At 47.8% G+C, this 14,309-nt stretch overlaps 2 protein-coding genes and 1 long non-coding RNA gene across 10 annotated transcripts in view; 1 reads left to right on the top strand and 2 right to left on the bottom strand.

The window, feature by feature from the left end:
- The window catches only part of NIP7 (nucleolar pre-rRNA processing protein NIP7), an 82,645-nt gene extending 79,509 nt beyond the window's left edge, over positions 1-3,136 (bottom strand). For 2 of the 3 annotated variants that reach the window (XR_009517549.1, XM_059999647.1), the window contains exons 1-4: positions 2,964-3,136; positions 2,757-2,843; positions 2,517-2,655; positions 1,592-1,732 (exon numbers count right to left, since the gene is read on the bottom strand). Coding sequence is in view for 2 of the 3 variants with exons in the window: in XM_059999647.1 (XP_059855630.1) it covers positions 1,592-1,732; positions 2,517-2,655; positions 2,757-2,843; positions 2,964-3,019 (423 nt within the window). In the remaining variant the exon portion in view is untranslated. Of the gene's footprint in view, positions 1-142; positions 1,386-1,591; positions 1,733-2,516; positions 2,656-2,756; positions 2,844-2,963 lie in introns of those variants that run through there. The other variant, XM_059999648.1, reaches the window with a different exon arrangement.
- A 50-nt stretch (positions 3,137-3,186) lies between these two features.
- LOC132416308 (conserved oligomeric Golgi complex subunit 8) lies at positions 3,187-13,801 on the top strand. Of its 4 annotated transcripts, XM_059999639.1 has the most exons (7): positions 3,279-3,683; positions 4,942-5,149; positions 5,933-6,760; positions 8,871-9,039; positions 9,817-9,992; position 11,597; positions 11,901-13,801. In XM_059999639.1, exons 1-7 carry the CDS (start codon positions 3,289-3,291, stop codon positions 12,056-12,058), a joined length of 1,935 nt encoding a protein of 644 aa, XP_059855622.1. In that variant the 5' UTR covers positions 3,279-3,288; the 3' UTR covers positions 12,059-13,801. The 4 variants fall into 4 exon arrangements, with proteins under 4 accessions (XP_059855621.1, XP_059855622.1, XP_059855623.1 ...); XM_059999638.2 differs by lacking the exons at position 11,597; positions 11,901-13,801 and having other exon boundaries at positions 3,187-3,683; positions 9,817-10,383; XM_059999640.2 differs by lacking the exons at position 11,597; positions 11,901-13,801 and having other exon boundaries at positions 8,871-9,045; positions 9,784-10,388.
- LOC132416309 (uncharacterized) lies at positions 6,998-11,003 on the bottom strand. Of its 3 annotated transcripts, none has more exons than XR_009517546.1 (3): positions 10,975-11,003; positions 9,753-9,899; positions 6,998-9,034 (listed from the first exon to the last, which is right to left on the bottom strand). It is a non-coding gene; the product is annotated as an uncharacterized lncRNA (long non-coding RNA). The 3 variants fall into 3 exon arrangements; XR_009517547.1 differs by lacking the exon at positions 10,975-11,003 and adding an exon at positions 10,667-10,798; XR_009517545.1 differs by lacking the exon at positions 10,975-11,003 and adding an exon at positions 10,632-10,769.
- Positions 13,802-14,309: the final 508 nt, after the last annotated feature.

The raw sequence follows: 14,309 nt of genomic DNA, 5'->3' as shown, positions 1-14,309 counted from the left end.
TTTGTAATTGAAAAATGATTTATTTTTAGAGATGTCACCTTTGGAATTTAAATTAAGCAGTATATGCACTAAAGAAATTGCTTTACAATACAGGTACTTAAAAATTTTTTGTCTGTGACATGTTTTTCACTAAAAAATATTTTAGTAATTCTAAAAATAATTTTGGAAGGCATGGGAGAAGGATGGAGGAGCTAAATTATTATTTCAGGGTTTCTGAGTAGTGCTTTTTGTCCAGTCCAGTCATGTAATTAAAGATTTGTAAGAATATATGTATAAATGAATCACTTTGCTGTACACCTGAAACTAACTCAATATTGTACGTCAACTATACTACAATAAAAAAAAATTTTTAATTAAAAAAAAACCCAAAAGATTTATAAGAGAAATTGTTTTAGAAATCAAGGTGATAAAAATAACATTCAGCCTGGGATCATACCATTCAAGAAAAAGAGTGAAAAAACCGCTTGTAAAAGCCAAGATAATATAATCAAATTATGTTCATAAGATCCTACTCTTAGTAACAGAAATACTCAGTATAAACGTTACAGAAATAACTCTTACCATTTATTCAACACTCTCATTTGCCAGGCACTGTGCTAGATGCTTTACGATCACGATTTCCACTTCTAAAAACTATTCTTAGGAAGACGGCTAGGCTGCTTTTTGAAACAGAAGGAAATGAAGCTTATTAAAGTTTAATGACTCATCTAAGGCCATACAGCTGGTAGATGTGAGAACTGGTGTTTGAATCCAAGTTTTTTTCCACACTACACAGCACCTACCGTAAAGAAAATCGGCAGAATAAACTGCTCTTACTGTTTTATCCAAATTTCATTTGTAAAATTCCACACACGACCTACTATTCTGATGGCAATATCTATCTTTCATAGTATTAATAAATAAGAAAATTCATTACGTTCTTATCATGTGTTTGGAAAAGTGTTATCACAGATAACAATACGCTATTCTTGTCCTCAGTTCCAACAATTTAGAACCTGTTACTCAAAACAAGAAGCCCTCTGATTCAAATATAAAACACAGCATTCTAGTTAGTCATAATCACAAAGATCCAAAAACCCGTTTTTGAGCCATTTCTGCATAATAAGAATCCAGCCTGCATTTGTCCATAATAGAATATTAAACTAAGAAGTCCCTGAAGAGGTCACAGTGTTGACAAAATTCAACATGATGGTGGAGCCTACACAGACACAGGAAACAAAGCTAGGCCCTTCCACACAGCCACAAGTCCTCGCGATGATTTCGTTTTAAGTCAATGTCTCTTCATGCCGCACATATTCCCCAATGTCTGCTTGATGAAATACCACAATCGCCATGGGGTCTACTTTCCTGCAGTCTTGTGTAGACTTTGCTGCCACCCCAAAACCCTGGGATTCAAAAGAAGAGACACTGATTCACTCAAGTCATTCAATAAGTACGTATTGAGGTCTGGAAACAACAAAGACGAAAAGATACAGTTCTTTGAAGAATTCAAAAGGTGCTGAGAATTTAGTCTCTCAAGCGCAGACTGAAAATACATCCATCTTGAATAAAAAGATAACTTGATTTTTTAACAGCAACCATCTCTACTCACCAAAGGGATGTCTGCCATGGAGTACACCACAACTCCCTGGTACTGAGAAGTATTTTCAGTGATTCGACCAAGTCCAGATTTCAGCACATGGTTCCCATACAGGAAGGATTGCTCTGCTCCAGGTTTTATCCACACTTTATACTGTAAAAAAGAGAATTAAATCCAAGAGACATAAAAATGCTAAATAGTTAGACCCCTGCAGATAGGCTAACTGCTAGATCTATGGTTAATTTCTTTCTTTTTATCCCTTATGAACTAAGTTTTTTTGGTTCTTTTATTTATTTCCTTTTCAGTTGAAGTATAGTAATCTATAATACCATGTTAGTTAAAGGCGCAGAACAGTGATCTGATATTTCTATACATTACAAAAGGATCACAATAATACAAAGTTATAGTATCTGTGTCATGTCTCCATACAAGCTTATTAAGATATTACTGACCATATGCCCCGTGCTATATATGTCACCTGTGAGGTTCGTCTGTCTTGTAACATAAATTTTAAAGAAAAGAGAGAAAGAGTCATGCTTCCCTTAGTATGTTCACCCCACGAAGAGACCAGCCAGGAGGTTCTTACCTCGACTCTACAATCAACTTCTCCCATGGGCAGTTTAACAGCTCTTTTTCTGTACCCCACTACGCTCCTCTTCACAGCCACCTATTTGCTTTTTGGTCTTGAGCTGGGTCTGCATAGGCTTTTCAGTTTCTACTGGAGATAACCACCACTACGCGGCCACACAGGGCTCCTACACCTGAGCCCCGACCACGCCCAGGCATTAAGATGTACACACATCTCCAGGTGCTGGCACTGACCCTAAGCACCGTCAGCGACTCCGTCGCAGAAAAGGTGCCCAATTCTGCCTTCTGATGTGGCCCTCAGCCTAGACTTCCTCCATCCCTAGTGGCGGACTGACACCACCCCACAAACCTTGGCATACGGTGCTAGGTAATCCAGAGCCGTGATGTGCAACCGAAACTTGTGGGTCTTCGTGAATTTTCCGAAGCACGTCCCCAGCGACACCAGCTTGTCACCGGAGATGTTGGCGGCCAACTTCAAAATCTTCTCACTGAAGGGATAAAGAAAAAGGCAGTGTCAGATGAGGGAGGCTGGAGGGACCCAGGACCCCACCCGGCTCCATGCTGCCCACCCGGCCCCGCGCCGCCTCACCTCACGTAGTACACCCGGTCGTTGTGCAGCCTGAAACAGTAGGTGCCGTCGGGCCTGTCGACCAGCAGCTGCAGATTCTCCCCGATGCTGAGAGCAAAAGGAGGACTAGAGGCCGCGCCCGGACTCATGCCGGCACCGCGCCCCCCGCTCCACCCACGCCCCTCCGCGCCACCCACACACTCCCTCTTCTGCCCCGCGCACTCTTACTATTTTGCTATCTTCTCAAACATTACTCGCGTCTCCTCTTCAGTCAGAGGCCGCATTTTCCCGCTGGGTTGGAACGCCGGATCCTCGTGCCTCAGTTACCGGAAACGGAAGATCAGCCGCTCCTTGGCAACCTCAAAGCCTGCCTCTCTAGCTGCTTTCCAGTCGTTTCCCCACGCTAGCGCCCCGTAACCTGGACGACTATCGGGGAAAGAAAGCGGGCCTGATGAGAAACCATAGAGACCGGAAGTACGCCCCGGCTGCTTTCGATTCTACGGAGTCAGCGCCCTCGCTGAGCGGGAGGGGAAGTGACGCTGCTGCTGAGAAGATGGCGGCGACAGCGACTCTCCCGCTCTCGACTACGGCCTCGGCCACAGCGACGGCCACCGCGGCTGCTCTCGGGGAGGTGGAGGATGAAGGGCTCCTGGCGTCGCTGTTCCGGGACCGCTTCCCGGAGGCCCAGTGGCGGGAGCGGCCCGACGTGGGCCGCTACCTCAGGGAGTTGAGCGGCTCGGGGCTGGAACGGCTGCGGCGCGAGCCCGACCGCCTGGCCGAGGAGCGAGCGCAGCTGCTGCAGCAGACGCGCGACTTGGCCTTCGCCAACTACAAGACCTTCATCCGCGGCGCCGAGTGCACCGAGCGCATCCACCGCCTCTTTGGCGACGTGGAGGAGTCGCTTGGCCGCCTGCTCGACCGCTTGCCCAGCTTCCAACAGAGCTGCAGGTGCGGCGGGTCCGGTGCTAAAGGGGCTTTTAATACCTGTAATCGCTATCATTTACGACGATAGAAATAGCTAACACTTAGATAGCGCTTACCATATGCCAGGTTCTCCTCTGAGCATTTCATTAATCCATTTAAACTGCACAGCAGCCTTCGAGGTATGTATTGTTATTTGCATTTTGCGTATGAGGAAGTTAAGACACAGAGGTTAGTGACCGTCCCAGGGCACAGCTAGTAAGTTTTGAAGTCAGAATTGGAACCCAGCAGCACGTCCCTCTCTCATAGGGCTGTTGTGAGCACTAAATAAAGAGAATCCATGCAAAGCACTTATCATTGGGTCCGACATAATTAACACTCTACAATTGTCAGCTTAATATATGTGCATATTTATGTAAACCTATACACACAACACAAACACACAACACACATGTACACACAACAGCTTGGACCAGAGGTCATCTGCTCTAAACCGTTCATTGATAGGAGGCTGACAAGGAAATCCTCCCGTTTGGGGACAGTAAAAATCATCATCCAAAAAAAAAAAATCTTCCTTTTTGACCCATATTCTCCCTCCCTCGACCCTCAATCCATTATCCCTAATTCTGCCTTCCAGTCTTTCGTGATAAAAGTTTAAGTTTTCTTTTGAGTCTTTGCATATTTGAGAATAGCTTTCATACTCTTCCAATCCCTTAGAATAGATGGAGGGCTTCACAAAGCAGTTGTCTGCAGTTATCGAGAAGAAATGGAGACTGTAGCAGGAACTGAGGTTGGACCATAGCATAGGAGATTAAGAGGCTGAGGGAACTTGGGGGTAAGGCTGTAGTTCTAGGCTAGTTAGGGCATTATGAAAATAATAAGAATAGCTGTTATTAAAAGAACATTTACTCCATATCAGGTCCTATGTTAAATGCTTTATACACATCATCTCATTTAATTCTCACATCCTTATGAGGTGGGTCCTGTTACTATTTTACCAATGAAGAAACAGTTCAGAGAGCCTAAGTACCTTGCTACAGCTTGTTAAGTGGCAGATCTGGGTTCAAATCTTTTTATCACTTATTAGTTGTGTGATCTTGGACAAGTTGCTTAAAATCTCTGGGATTAAAATTTCAAGGGTAAAAGTACTTATGTAATGGGGTTGGTGTGAAGATTAAATCAGATAAATCAGCCCAGTGCTCAGTTCATAGTAAGTGCTTGGAATTTGTAGCTAAGACTTGGATGCAGAGCAGTGAACCACCAATGTACTCCTGATTGTTACTAGGAATTTTGTGAAAGAGGCTGAGGAGATCAGCTCCAATCGCCGAATGAACACCCTGACTCTAAACCGGCACACGGAAATCCTGGAAATCCTGGAGATCCCTCAGCTCATGGACACCTGTGTCCGGAACAGCTATTATGAAGAGGCCCTGGAGCTTGCAGCCTATGTACGCCGACTGGAAAGGAAATACTCCTCCATCCCCGTCATCCAGGTAGCCAACTTGCCCAGAGAGGACTCAAGCTGATGTTCTTGTGATCAGTAATTCTGTGGTCATCACTGACCCTTTAGGCAGAAACCTTAGGGAAACTCCTTGCATTTTTCACATCAGTTTCTGCAAGGCAGGCAGGCTTGATCATAAAACATACATTCATTATTCAGTCAGCTGATAAATATTAATCATGTGCCAGGCATTGATCTAGATGCTGGGGGTACAATGTGAACAAAGACAAGGCCTTGGCTCTCATAAGCTGCTAGTTGGCAAATAAATAAATAATATCCTTTCAGATAGTATTAAGTATCTTAACAAAATAAACCAGGGAATGGGGCAGGAGGCTAAGGTGGGTTACTCTAGGTAGAGTGGTCAGGAAAGGCTCTTCTGGTGAGATAACATTTAAGCTGAGACCCAGATGACGAGAAGGAGCCAGCCACATGAAGATGTGGGGGGAGAGCCAACCAGAAAGTGGTACGAACAAGTATAGCAGGCTAAGGAGGGAAGAAGTTGGAGTGTTTGAAGTATAAAGATAGCCATTCTGGCTGGATTGCAGTGAGCAAGGGGAGAGCATTAGGAAGCAGGTGAGGGCAGAAGAACTAGGCAGGGCCCATAGGCCACAGTGAACCAAACCTTTGCTGGTGAACCTGTATGCATCAGTTTTAGGAAATCTACTTTGTATGTCAGGACAGCGGTGGGAATGTTGGTCTGCAGTATTCAGGGTTAGTGGAATGGGTTCCAGGGAGTGTCTTTCCCAGCGTGGTGACTCACCCCCTGTGTCGTCAGGGCATTGTGAACGAAGTGCGCCAGTCCATGCAGCTGATGCTGAGCCAGCTGATCCAACAACTGAGGACGAACATCCAGCTCCCTGCCTGCCTCCGTGTCATTGGCTTCTTACGGCAAATGGATGTCTTCACCGAGGCTGAGTTGAGGGTCAAGTTTCTTCAGGCCCGAGATGCTTGGCTCCGATCTATCCTGACTGCCATCCCCAGTGATGATCCCTATTTCCACATCACGAAAACCATCGAGGCCTGCCGTGTCCATCTGTTCGATATTATCACCCAGTACCGTGCCATCTTCTCAGACGAGGACCCGTTGCTGCCCCCTGCCATAGGCGAGCACACCGTGAATGAGAGTGCCATCTTCCATGGCTGGGTGCTGCAGAAAGTCTCACAATTCCTGCAGGTGCTGGAGACTGACCTTAACCGAGGGATAGGCAGCCGTCTGGACTCTCTGCTAGGCCAGTGCATGTACTTTGGACTGTCTTTTAGCCGGGTAGGGGCTGATTTCCGGGGTCAGTTAGCTCCTGTTTTCCAGCGAGTGGCTATCAGCACTTTCCAGAAAGCAATTCAGGAAACGGTCGAGAAGTTCCAGGATGAAATGAACTCCTACACCCTCATCTCAACTCCAGCCATCCTGAGCAGCAGTAACCTGCCTGCTGCTGTTCCAGTCACTCAGCCGGGGACCCTGCAGCCGCCCATGGTGCTCTTAGACTTCCCACCCCTTGCCTGCTTCCTCAACAATATTCTGGTCGCCTTCAATGATCTGCGCCTCTGCTGCCCCATGGCCCTGGCGCAGGATGTGACTGTGGCCCTGGAAGACGCCCTTGCCAAGGTGAGCACGTACTGTTGGCTCTCTTCTGGGGCCTCCTTTAGTAACAAGTGGCCAGACTTTTGTAATAAACCAGTCTGTGTGACAGTGGTGCCTGCTGACTTCGGTTTAGTGTGGTTTTAGAGGTTTTTCTGGTTGAAAAGCTCTGGTTAGTCTCCTTTCATGAAGTGTCTCACCTGTAGTAATGGTTCAGTAATATATTGATTTTCTATTGCTGCATAACAAACTCACACAAACATAGCAGCTTAAACAACACACATTTATCATGTCTGTTTCTGTCGGTCAGGAGTCCAGGCACAGCCTAAATGGGTTGGTCCTCTGCTCACAAGGTTGCAATCAAGGTGTTGGCCAGGCTGTGGACTCATCTGGAGCTCAGGGTCCCCTCCTTTCAAGCTCACTCACAGTGGCAGATTTCTGTTCCTTACAGTTGTAGGACTGAGGCCCTCAACTCCTAGAGACCAGCCCACTCCACAGGCAGTTCAGTGTGGCTTTTTGATTCTTCAGAGCCAATGGGAGAGCATCTCTCCTTGCTAAGTCTCCTTTAGAGGAGTCCTCAACCCTCTTTTAAGAGGCTCATCTAATTAGGGTAGGCCCACCCAGGATAACCTCCCTTTTCATTAATTCAATCAGCCGGTTAGGGACGTTAATTAAAACGGCCAAATCCTTCACCTTCGCCATATTCTGTGGGTTAGAAACAAGTCACAGATTCTGCCTGCACTCAAGGGAAGGAGATTACACAAAGGAGTGGATACCAGGGGGCGGGGATTACAAGAGCCATATTAGAATTCTGCCTAATACAAGTAATACTACCAACATTGCTAATATCCGAGTATGGTGCATTTTTACACATTAAATCTTTAGATATTGGGTGTTTCTTATAATTGATGACATCTTACAGTTGCTGTCAGCCAGGTGGCAGTTGTGATGTGGTTGTATAAAATCTTTCTGTTGATGTCCTCCTGTAAGAAAGAGCAAGGATGGCTTCCCTGGTGGTGCAGTGGTTGAGAGTCTGCCTGCCAACACAGGGGACACGGGTTCGTGCCCCGGTCCGGGAAGATCCCACATGCCACGGAGCAGCTGGGCCCGTGAGCCATGGCCGCTGAGCCTGCGCGTCTGGAGTCTGTGCTCCGCAATGGGAGAGGCCACAACAGTGAGAGGCCCGCGTACCGCAAAAAAAAAAAAAAAAAAAAAAAAAAGAGCAAGGAAGCATGAGCAACAAAGCTTTTTAGGGTCAGTGCAATTCAGATAATAGTAATTAGCTAATATTCATCTAGAGCTTACTTCATGCCACGTAATTTATCATACTTTACACATATTAAAACTTAATTCTCACAACCCTGTGAGGTTAGGTCCTGTTGCTGGCCCTACTTTATAGATGAGGGAACTCAGGCACAGAGGGCATGGGGTGCTTAAGTAATCACTTAGAGGCCATAGAACCAGTGAGTGGCACAGCTGGAGTTTGAGCCCAGAACGTCTGGCACCAGAGTCTATGTTCGTTATTTATTTGTTTGTTTGTTTGGCCGTGCCTCTTGGCTTGTGACCAGAGATTGAACCTGGGCCCTCGGCAGTGAAAGCACAGAGTTCCAACCACTGGACTGCCAGGGAACTCCCCAGAGTTTATGTTCTTAACTCTGTCACTGTGACCCTGCCTGTAATGTCAGCTAGGCTGTTATTTGTATGTGGAACTTCTTTTCCAGCTCTATTTTTTCCTCCTTTACAATTTTCTAGTGGTTCTAGCATTGTGGAACTTCAGAGGCCTTACTCAGTAGAAGCCTTTTATAGTGTTGCTTCATCTTCCTGGATCCACCATAGTTCTGGTCCATCTCCCATGGGAGCCAAAAGCAATGTATTCTGTGTATAATTTCATGATGCTCCTCCACTGGAACTGGAAACTGCACTAGTAATAAAACTAGTTGGATAAGAAATACATCAGTGAAGTGACAGAATTGTGAAGATTGACCACAATTGTGAATTTAAACAAGATAATAATATCATGTACGGTTTGGAACAACTTTCTTCATGAAAACTTGAGGGCTGCACATTTGTACCTAGTTTTATACACTGCTGATGGTGATAGACTAACCCGGTGATTGATGGTGCCCTTGTCTCTTAGGTAACAAAAGTAATCTTGGCCTTCCATCGTGCCGAAGAGGCTGCCTTCAGCAGTGGGGAGCAAGAGCTCTTCGTCCAGTTCTGCACTGTCTTCCTGGAAGACCTCGTTCCTTATTTAAATCGCTGTCTCCAAGTCCTTTTTCCTCCAGCTCAGATGGCACAGACCTTAGGTAAAAGAAGGGAAAAGATTCTTAAAACTATTTTATTGACATAATTCACATACTAAATAATTCACCTATTTGTAAAATTCACGGTTTTTAGTAAGTGTACACAGGTGTGCAACCGTTACTACCATCTAGTTTTAGAAAGATCCCCGGTGTTCATTTGTCGTCATTCCCCAATCTTGCCCTTAGCCCCTGGCAGCCACTAACCTTTCTGTTGCAGTAGATTTGCCCTTTCTGGACATTTCTTATCAACAGAATCATACATTATGTTTATATCTAGCTAAGTGGAAGAAGCCAGTCACAAAAGAACCACATAATGTATGATTCCATTGACATTAAATGTTTACAGATGGTGTTTTTAAAATATTTTTTAGAATTTACCTTCCCTTCCCTATGCCCCCTCTCTCTCTGCCTGTGAAGGGGGTGTGGGAGGCACAATTTCCCAAAGGGTAGTGGGCCAGTGATCCCACCAGCAGAGTGGCTGCTCTCTGCTCCCCCAGCTTTTCCTTGGGCCTGTCCAGGGAATCCAGTGCCTGCTGAGGCTCTCCTGGTGCTTTTTTTCTCCATCCGTCCTGCACTGTGCTGTTTCCATTACTTTCAAAGTCTGGCTTTACCGCATAGGTGCCTGTCCCATATCACAAAGTGATTTTTACTGTATTGAAATATGGTAACTGTGTTCGTTACTTCCAATAAGTGTTTTTTTGTTTTTGTTCTTTTACCTGTGACACATAATTAAATTCATTAAACGCTTTTTCCACTTCTATTCTTTACCATCTGGGCCAGGCATTCCACCCACTCAGCTCTCCAAGTACGGAAACCTGGGGCATGTGAACGTCAGCGTCGTCCAGGAGCCTCTGGCCTTTATCCTGCCGAAGAGAGAGATGGCCTTCTGTCTAGACGACAAGGAGCTAGTCCCCGAGGTCACAGCTCCAGCGCCAGAACCCCCAGACGAGGGGCCAGTCCTCGAACCTGTCACCCCGGCTTTCCCTGACGGGGGGCAACAGGAGGTGGGATCCGTGGGACCGCCGCAGGCAGCCGACGAGCCTAGTGCAGGCACTTGACAGGCGTCCCCTGCGCCTGGGCCGGTGCGGCGGGTACCGGGGCCCCGGAGCCCGAGGGGCTTACTTACTGCAGCGCGCGGTGGGAACGGGAGTTGCCGCGCGTGGGAGAGGCTGCGAAGGCATAATTAACGGGAGAACCTCCTGGATATTCTTGTAAATGCTTGATTAAACTATCAGAAATGGAATTAAGTAATAAAGCTGGTGGACGCCACCCAGAGGCAGGCTGCGAAGCGTGAGCGGCGCCGGCGTTCCCGGAAGGCCCGCGGGAACTGCACTTCCCGGAGTCCCTGGGGGCGGGAGCTTCGGCTACGGGGGCCGGCTAGGGACGCGTGCGGGCGGGTGGCTAGGCTCCACGCGCCATGGGTCAGCTGGGGGCTGGGCTGCTGCTGCGGTGGCTGCGGGCGCGTGGCTGCGTGAGGCCGGCCTTGCAGTGGGGAGAGCGGGTAGCGGGCGGCGGTGCCCGGGCCTGCAGCTCCAGGCACCCCCCGGATGGCCTCGAGGGCCCGGCGCGCCGGCGCTCCTACTGGCGCTACGTACGGCGTCTGGTGCAGGGAGCGCCGGAGCCGCCGTACCCGCGCGTGTGCCAGGTCGGGGACCCGGCGCTGCGGGCCGTGGCGGCCCCGGTAGAGCCGGCACAGCTGGCGGGACCCGAGCTGCAGCAGCTGGTGCAGCGGCTGGTGCAGGTGATGCGACGCCGCCGCTGCGTGGGCTTGAGTGCGCCGCAGCTCGGAGTGCCGCTGCAGGTGCTGGCGGTCGAGTTCCCCGAGGCGCTCTTCCACGCATGCGCGCCGCGCGTGCGCGAGGCCCGTCAGATGGAAACCTTCCCCCTGCGCGTGTTCGTGAACCCCAGCCTGCGTGTGCTGGACAGCCGCCTGGTCACCTTCCCCGAGGGCTGCGAGAGCATCAGCGGCTTCCTGGCCTGCGTGCCCCGCTTCCAGGCGGTGCAGATCTCAGGTGCGCGGCGGTGGGGTCCCTGGGGCGGATAGGTAAATGCGTGCTCCCCTTTAACCTGCGGAGGCGGCGGCCTCGGATCCCACGAAACGGTTTCCGCAAAGTTCCAGTTAAAGCGTAGACAGGTTGATGGCTGATCAGCGGAACCTACCTACCCACGAGCAGACCCTGGAGTGGACAAAATTCAGGACTGACGCGATGCGATGGGGCAGGAGGCGCCTGTGAGGGCAGAGCCAGCTCAAGTGGGGCACAGGGTTGGGGGTTGGAGTTTGGGAGGGTGGCCTGATTCCCCTGTTAGCTCACACCACATCCTCTGCCCTGTCACTCACCTTGTGCCTGTTTGTCTGTCTCTCTCTCTCTCTCTCTCTCTCTCTCTCACACACACACACACACACACACACTCTCTCTCTCTCTCTCTCTCTCTCTCTCTCTCTCTCTCTCTCTCTTCTGCGCCAATTAGATCTGTCACGTGGAATGGGAGAAGTAGAACCCAGCTTTGCCTAACCCAAAGTGATAAGCCATTACCTGTCATACCACAGGATGTTTTGCAGAGTGTGATTCTTTGCTGGGGTTGGGATGATTGTTCCTCTTGAGCAAGTCACTTGGGAAGATCATTTCTCATTTCAGCCCCATAGCGAACCCAGCAACCTACTCGTCAGAGTTGGGAACCAGGCTGAATACTTGGTAAGAGGCAGAGTTCAGACTTCTTTTCTAGGAAGCATAGGGGCTGCCGTCTGCATCCCCTTCTGATATTGCCTCTTGTAAATAGGAACAGCCAGGGGCAAGGAAAGGCTAAGTAGGTTGAGAATGGTGCAGTTCAGCATGTCCTCACCCAGGCTGTACCTTCCTTTTCAGGGATGGACCCCGGAGGAGAACAGGTGGTGTGGCAGGCCAGTGGGTGGGCAGCCCGCATTATCCAGCATGAGATGGACCACTTGCAGGGCTGCCTGTTCATTGACAAAATGGACAGCAAGACATTTACAAACATCCATTGGATGGAGGTGAATGACTAAAGCTTTCCTGCTGCATCTGAGGACCCTGAAAACCAAGACACAAACATTTTGGCTTTAAGCTGGGCATGTCTTACCTGGCATCGACTTGGTATTGGCTCTGCTCCGACAGAAAACAATGGCCTGTCAAAGCATGCCTTCCCGAGTTGGAGGAAGATGTTAATGTTTGCCCTGAAATGAGCTATGGACAATGTATTGCCTTTAACTTGAGAAGAAAAATAACTCCCCTGAAGGAGTGGACATTTCCTGGCAATTTTGTATGGAGATAAAGATGGGGCGCGGGCAAGTAAATAGCCACTCTCAGTAGACATGATTTCAGAAGAGCTGTATCATCTGTTCCCAAAGCCAAGATTAGATAATATAGTCCCCAAACACCTGAAAGCTGTGTTTTAAAATGCGGATTAAGGCTGTGGTTGATCGCCTTCACCAAGTTCTTACGTTTACAAAGGGCTCAAGTGTGTTACCTGCATAGTCTCCATTTGTTTTGGATACCAGTTTGCCTGTGGAAGTAAAACACAGGACAGAATGTCCCCAGTTCAATGACAATATTAACGTAACTGAGTATTCATACATTTTAACAGGTTCAGATACAGTTTAGGTCTCCAGCTTTTGCTTTCCACCTTTAACAGACCTGGGGAAGACTTTTCTGCTGAGATCTCTTAGGCAGCTGGTACTTGGCTCATTCTTTGGATGGAGGCCAGGGAGCAGGGCTGGGGGAGGGGTGATATAGGTTTCCTCACGATCTGAAAGAAGAGTGTTCTGATGAAACCTTTCCTAAGCTGAAATAGCATAAATTGAAGAAGCAGTTACCTTGGGACACATCTTGCTAACAGATGCACAAAATAAATGGAGATAAAGCACAGATTGTCACAGATACAGTTCAAAACTGTGGTGGCTTGATGCTGTGCACAGCTCCCAGGTAAGGAGCTTGGCGGTGCCACTCTGGCAGCTCTGAGTGCGTGCTGCTTCTATAATGGCTCACTGCAAAACAAAAGCTGAATGCTATTTCAGCTTTCACCTTTTTCGTAGAAGTGAAAATCCTCTTCAAATTTCTTTCCATTAGTGAAAACAGGTACTAATATAGGTCTTTCATAAAAGCAAAGCAGTGTAAAGTGAAGTTACAAAAAGTGGGGGATGCCTGTAGTTGAGAAGGAGCAAAGAGCCTCTTCCTGTCACAATTAGGGCAGAAACAGAAAGCAGAACTTGTGCTTCCTCGTCAGCACACTTATTCTGAAAAAAATAAATTAGCATCATGGTGACCAGTGTTTTAGCTTTAAGATTCTGTCACAGCTTTGTCAAGAGGTTAAGGAACTCATTTCTTTTGATACTTCTCTTACCTCAGTTTTATGTTGAGTTTTGCCATGCAGGTACTCTTACCAAAGTCCTCAAGATCCAAGTACCCATAGAGTAAGAAGTCCAGTAAGTTGTTTAGAGAAAATGTGTTTTGAACAGTAGTTAATTAAATGACCCCAGGAAAGACCCATTTTCCCCCATGGCTTTCTCTAAACAGCCAAGCCTGGGGGCCTGTGAGGCCAAGCAAAAGAGAACTGGCTCTCTGTGCATCACACTTCAGAGAGAAACAGGGCCCAGCACTGCCCTGAGGTGAGGACAGAGACTCAGCCACCTGGGAATCTGTAGTGAGCTCTCACGTATACTGAAAACACGTATCCTTAGGAAAGTTAGAATTCAGTGAGCCTCCTTTCTATTGGACACTGTTCAGAAGCTCCTGCAGGATGGCATCAAAACATTCTGAAGATTCCTTACAGGCTCTGCGGTTAACCGTCCTTAGTAATGCCTTTGTAATGCAGATCAGTAGTATTTGCCTGAAGCTTCCTGAATCAAGGCCTAAAAGTAAATAATTGCCCAGGGTGGACTGTGGAGAAAGCCTGAGACTACGCTGCTGACAATATATGAAATTTACTGTTATAACCAAATCCACATACAAGGAAGGATTTGATCAACTAGCCCAAGACACTACAACCCAAAGACAAAAAATTCTTGCATTTACAAGAAAGAAAATCTCTCCCACCTTGGCCAGATATTATCAGCTGCAGAACCACACAGATCAGCACCTTGAGCTAATAAAAGTTTTAGAAGTCAACTTCCACAGCGAAAATCAATGTAGGCAGAAGGTTTAGAACAGAATTCCCAGGTAGGGAGGAAGTGAATTTCAGAGCAAGCGCTTAGGGAAGGAAATTCCTCTGCACATATTAGCCACATTGAGCATAGCCACCGTGCCAGCCTCAGTAGTGAA

This window comes from Delphinus delphis, chromosome 20, assembly GCF_949987515.2.
Source record: "Delphinus delphis chromosome 20, mDelDel1.2, whole genome shotgun sequence".
Classification (NCBI taxonomy): Eukaryota; Metazoa; Chordata; class Mammalia; order Artiodactyla; family Delphinidae; genus Delphinus; species Delphinus delphis.
Note: the sequence above shows the minus strand (reverse complement) of the source record. Positions and strands in the feature narration are given on the sequence as shown.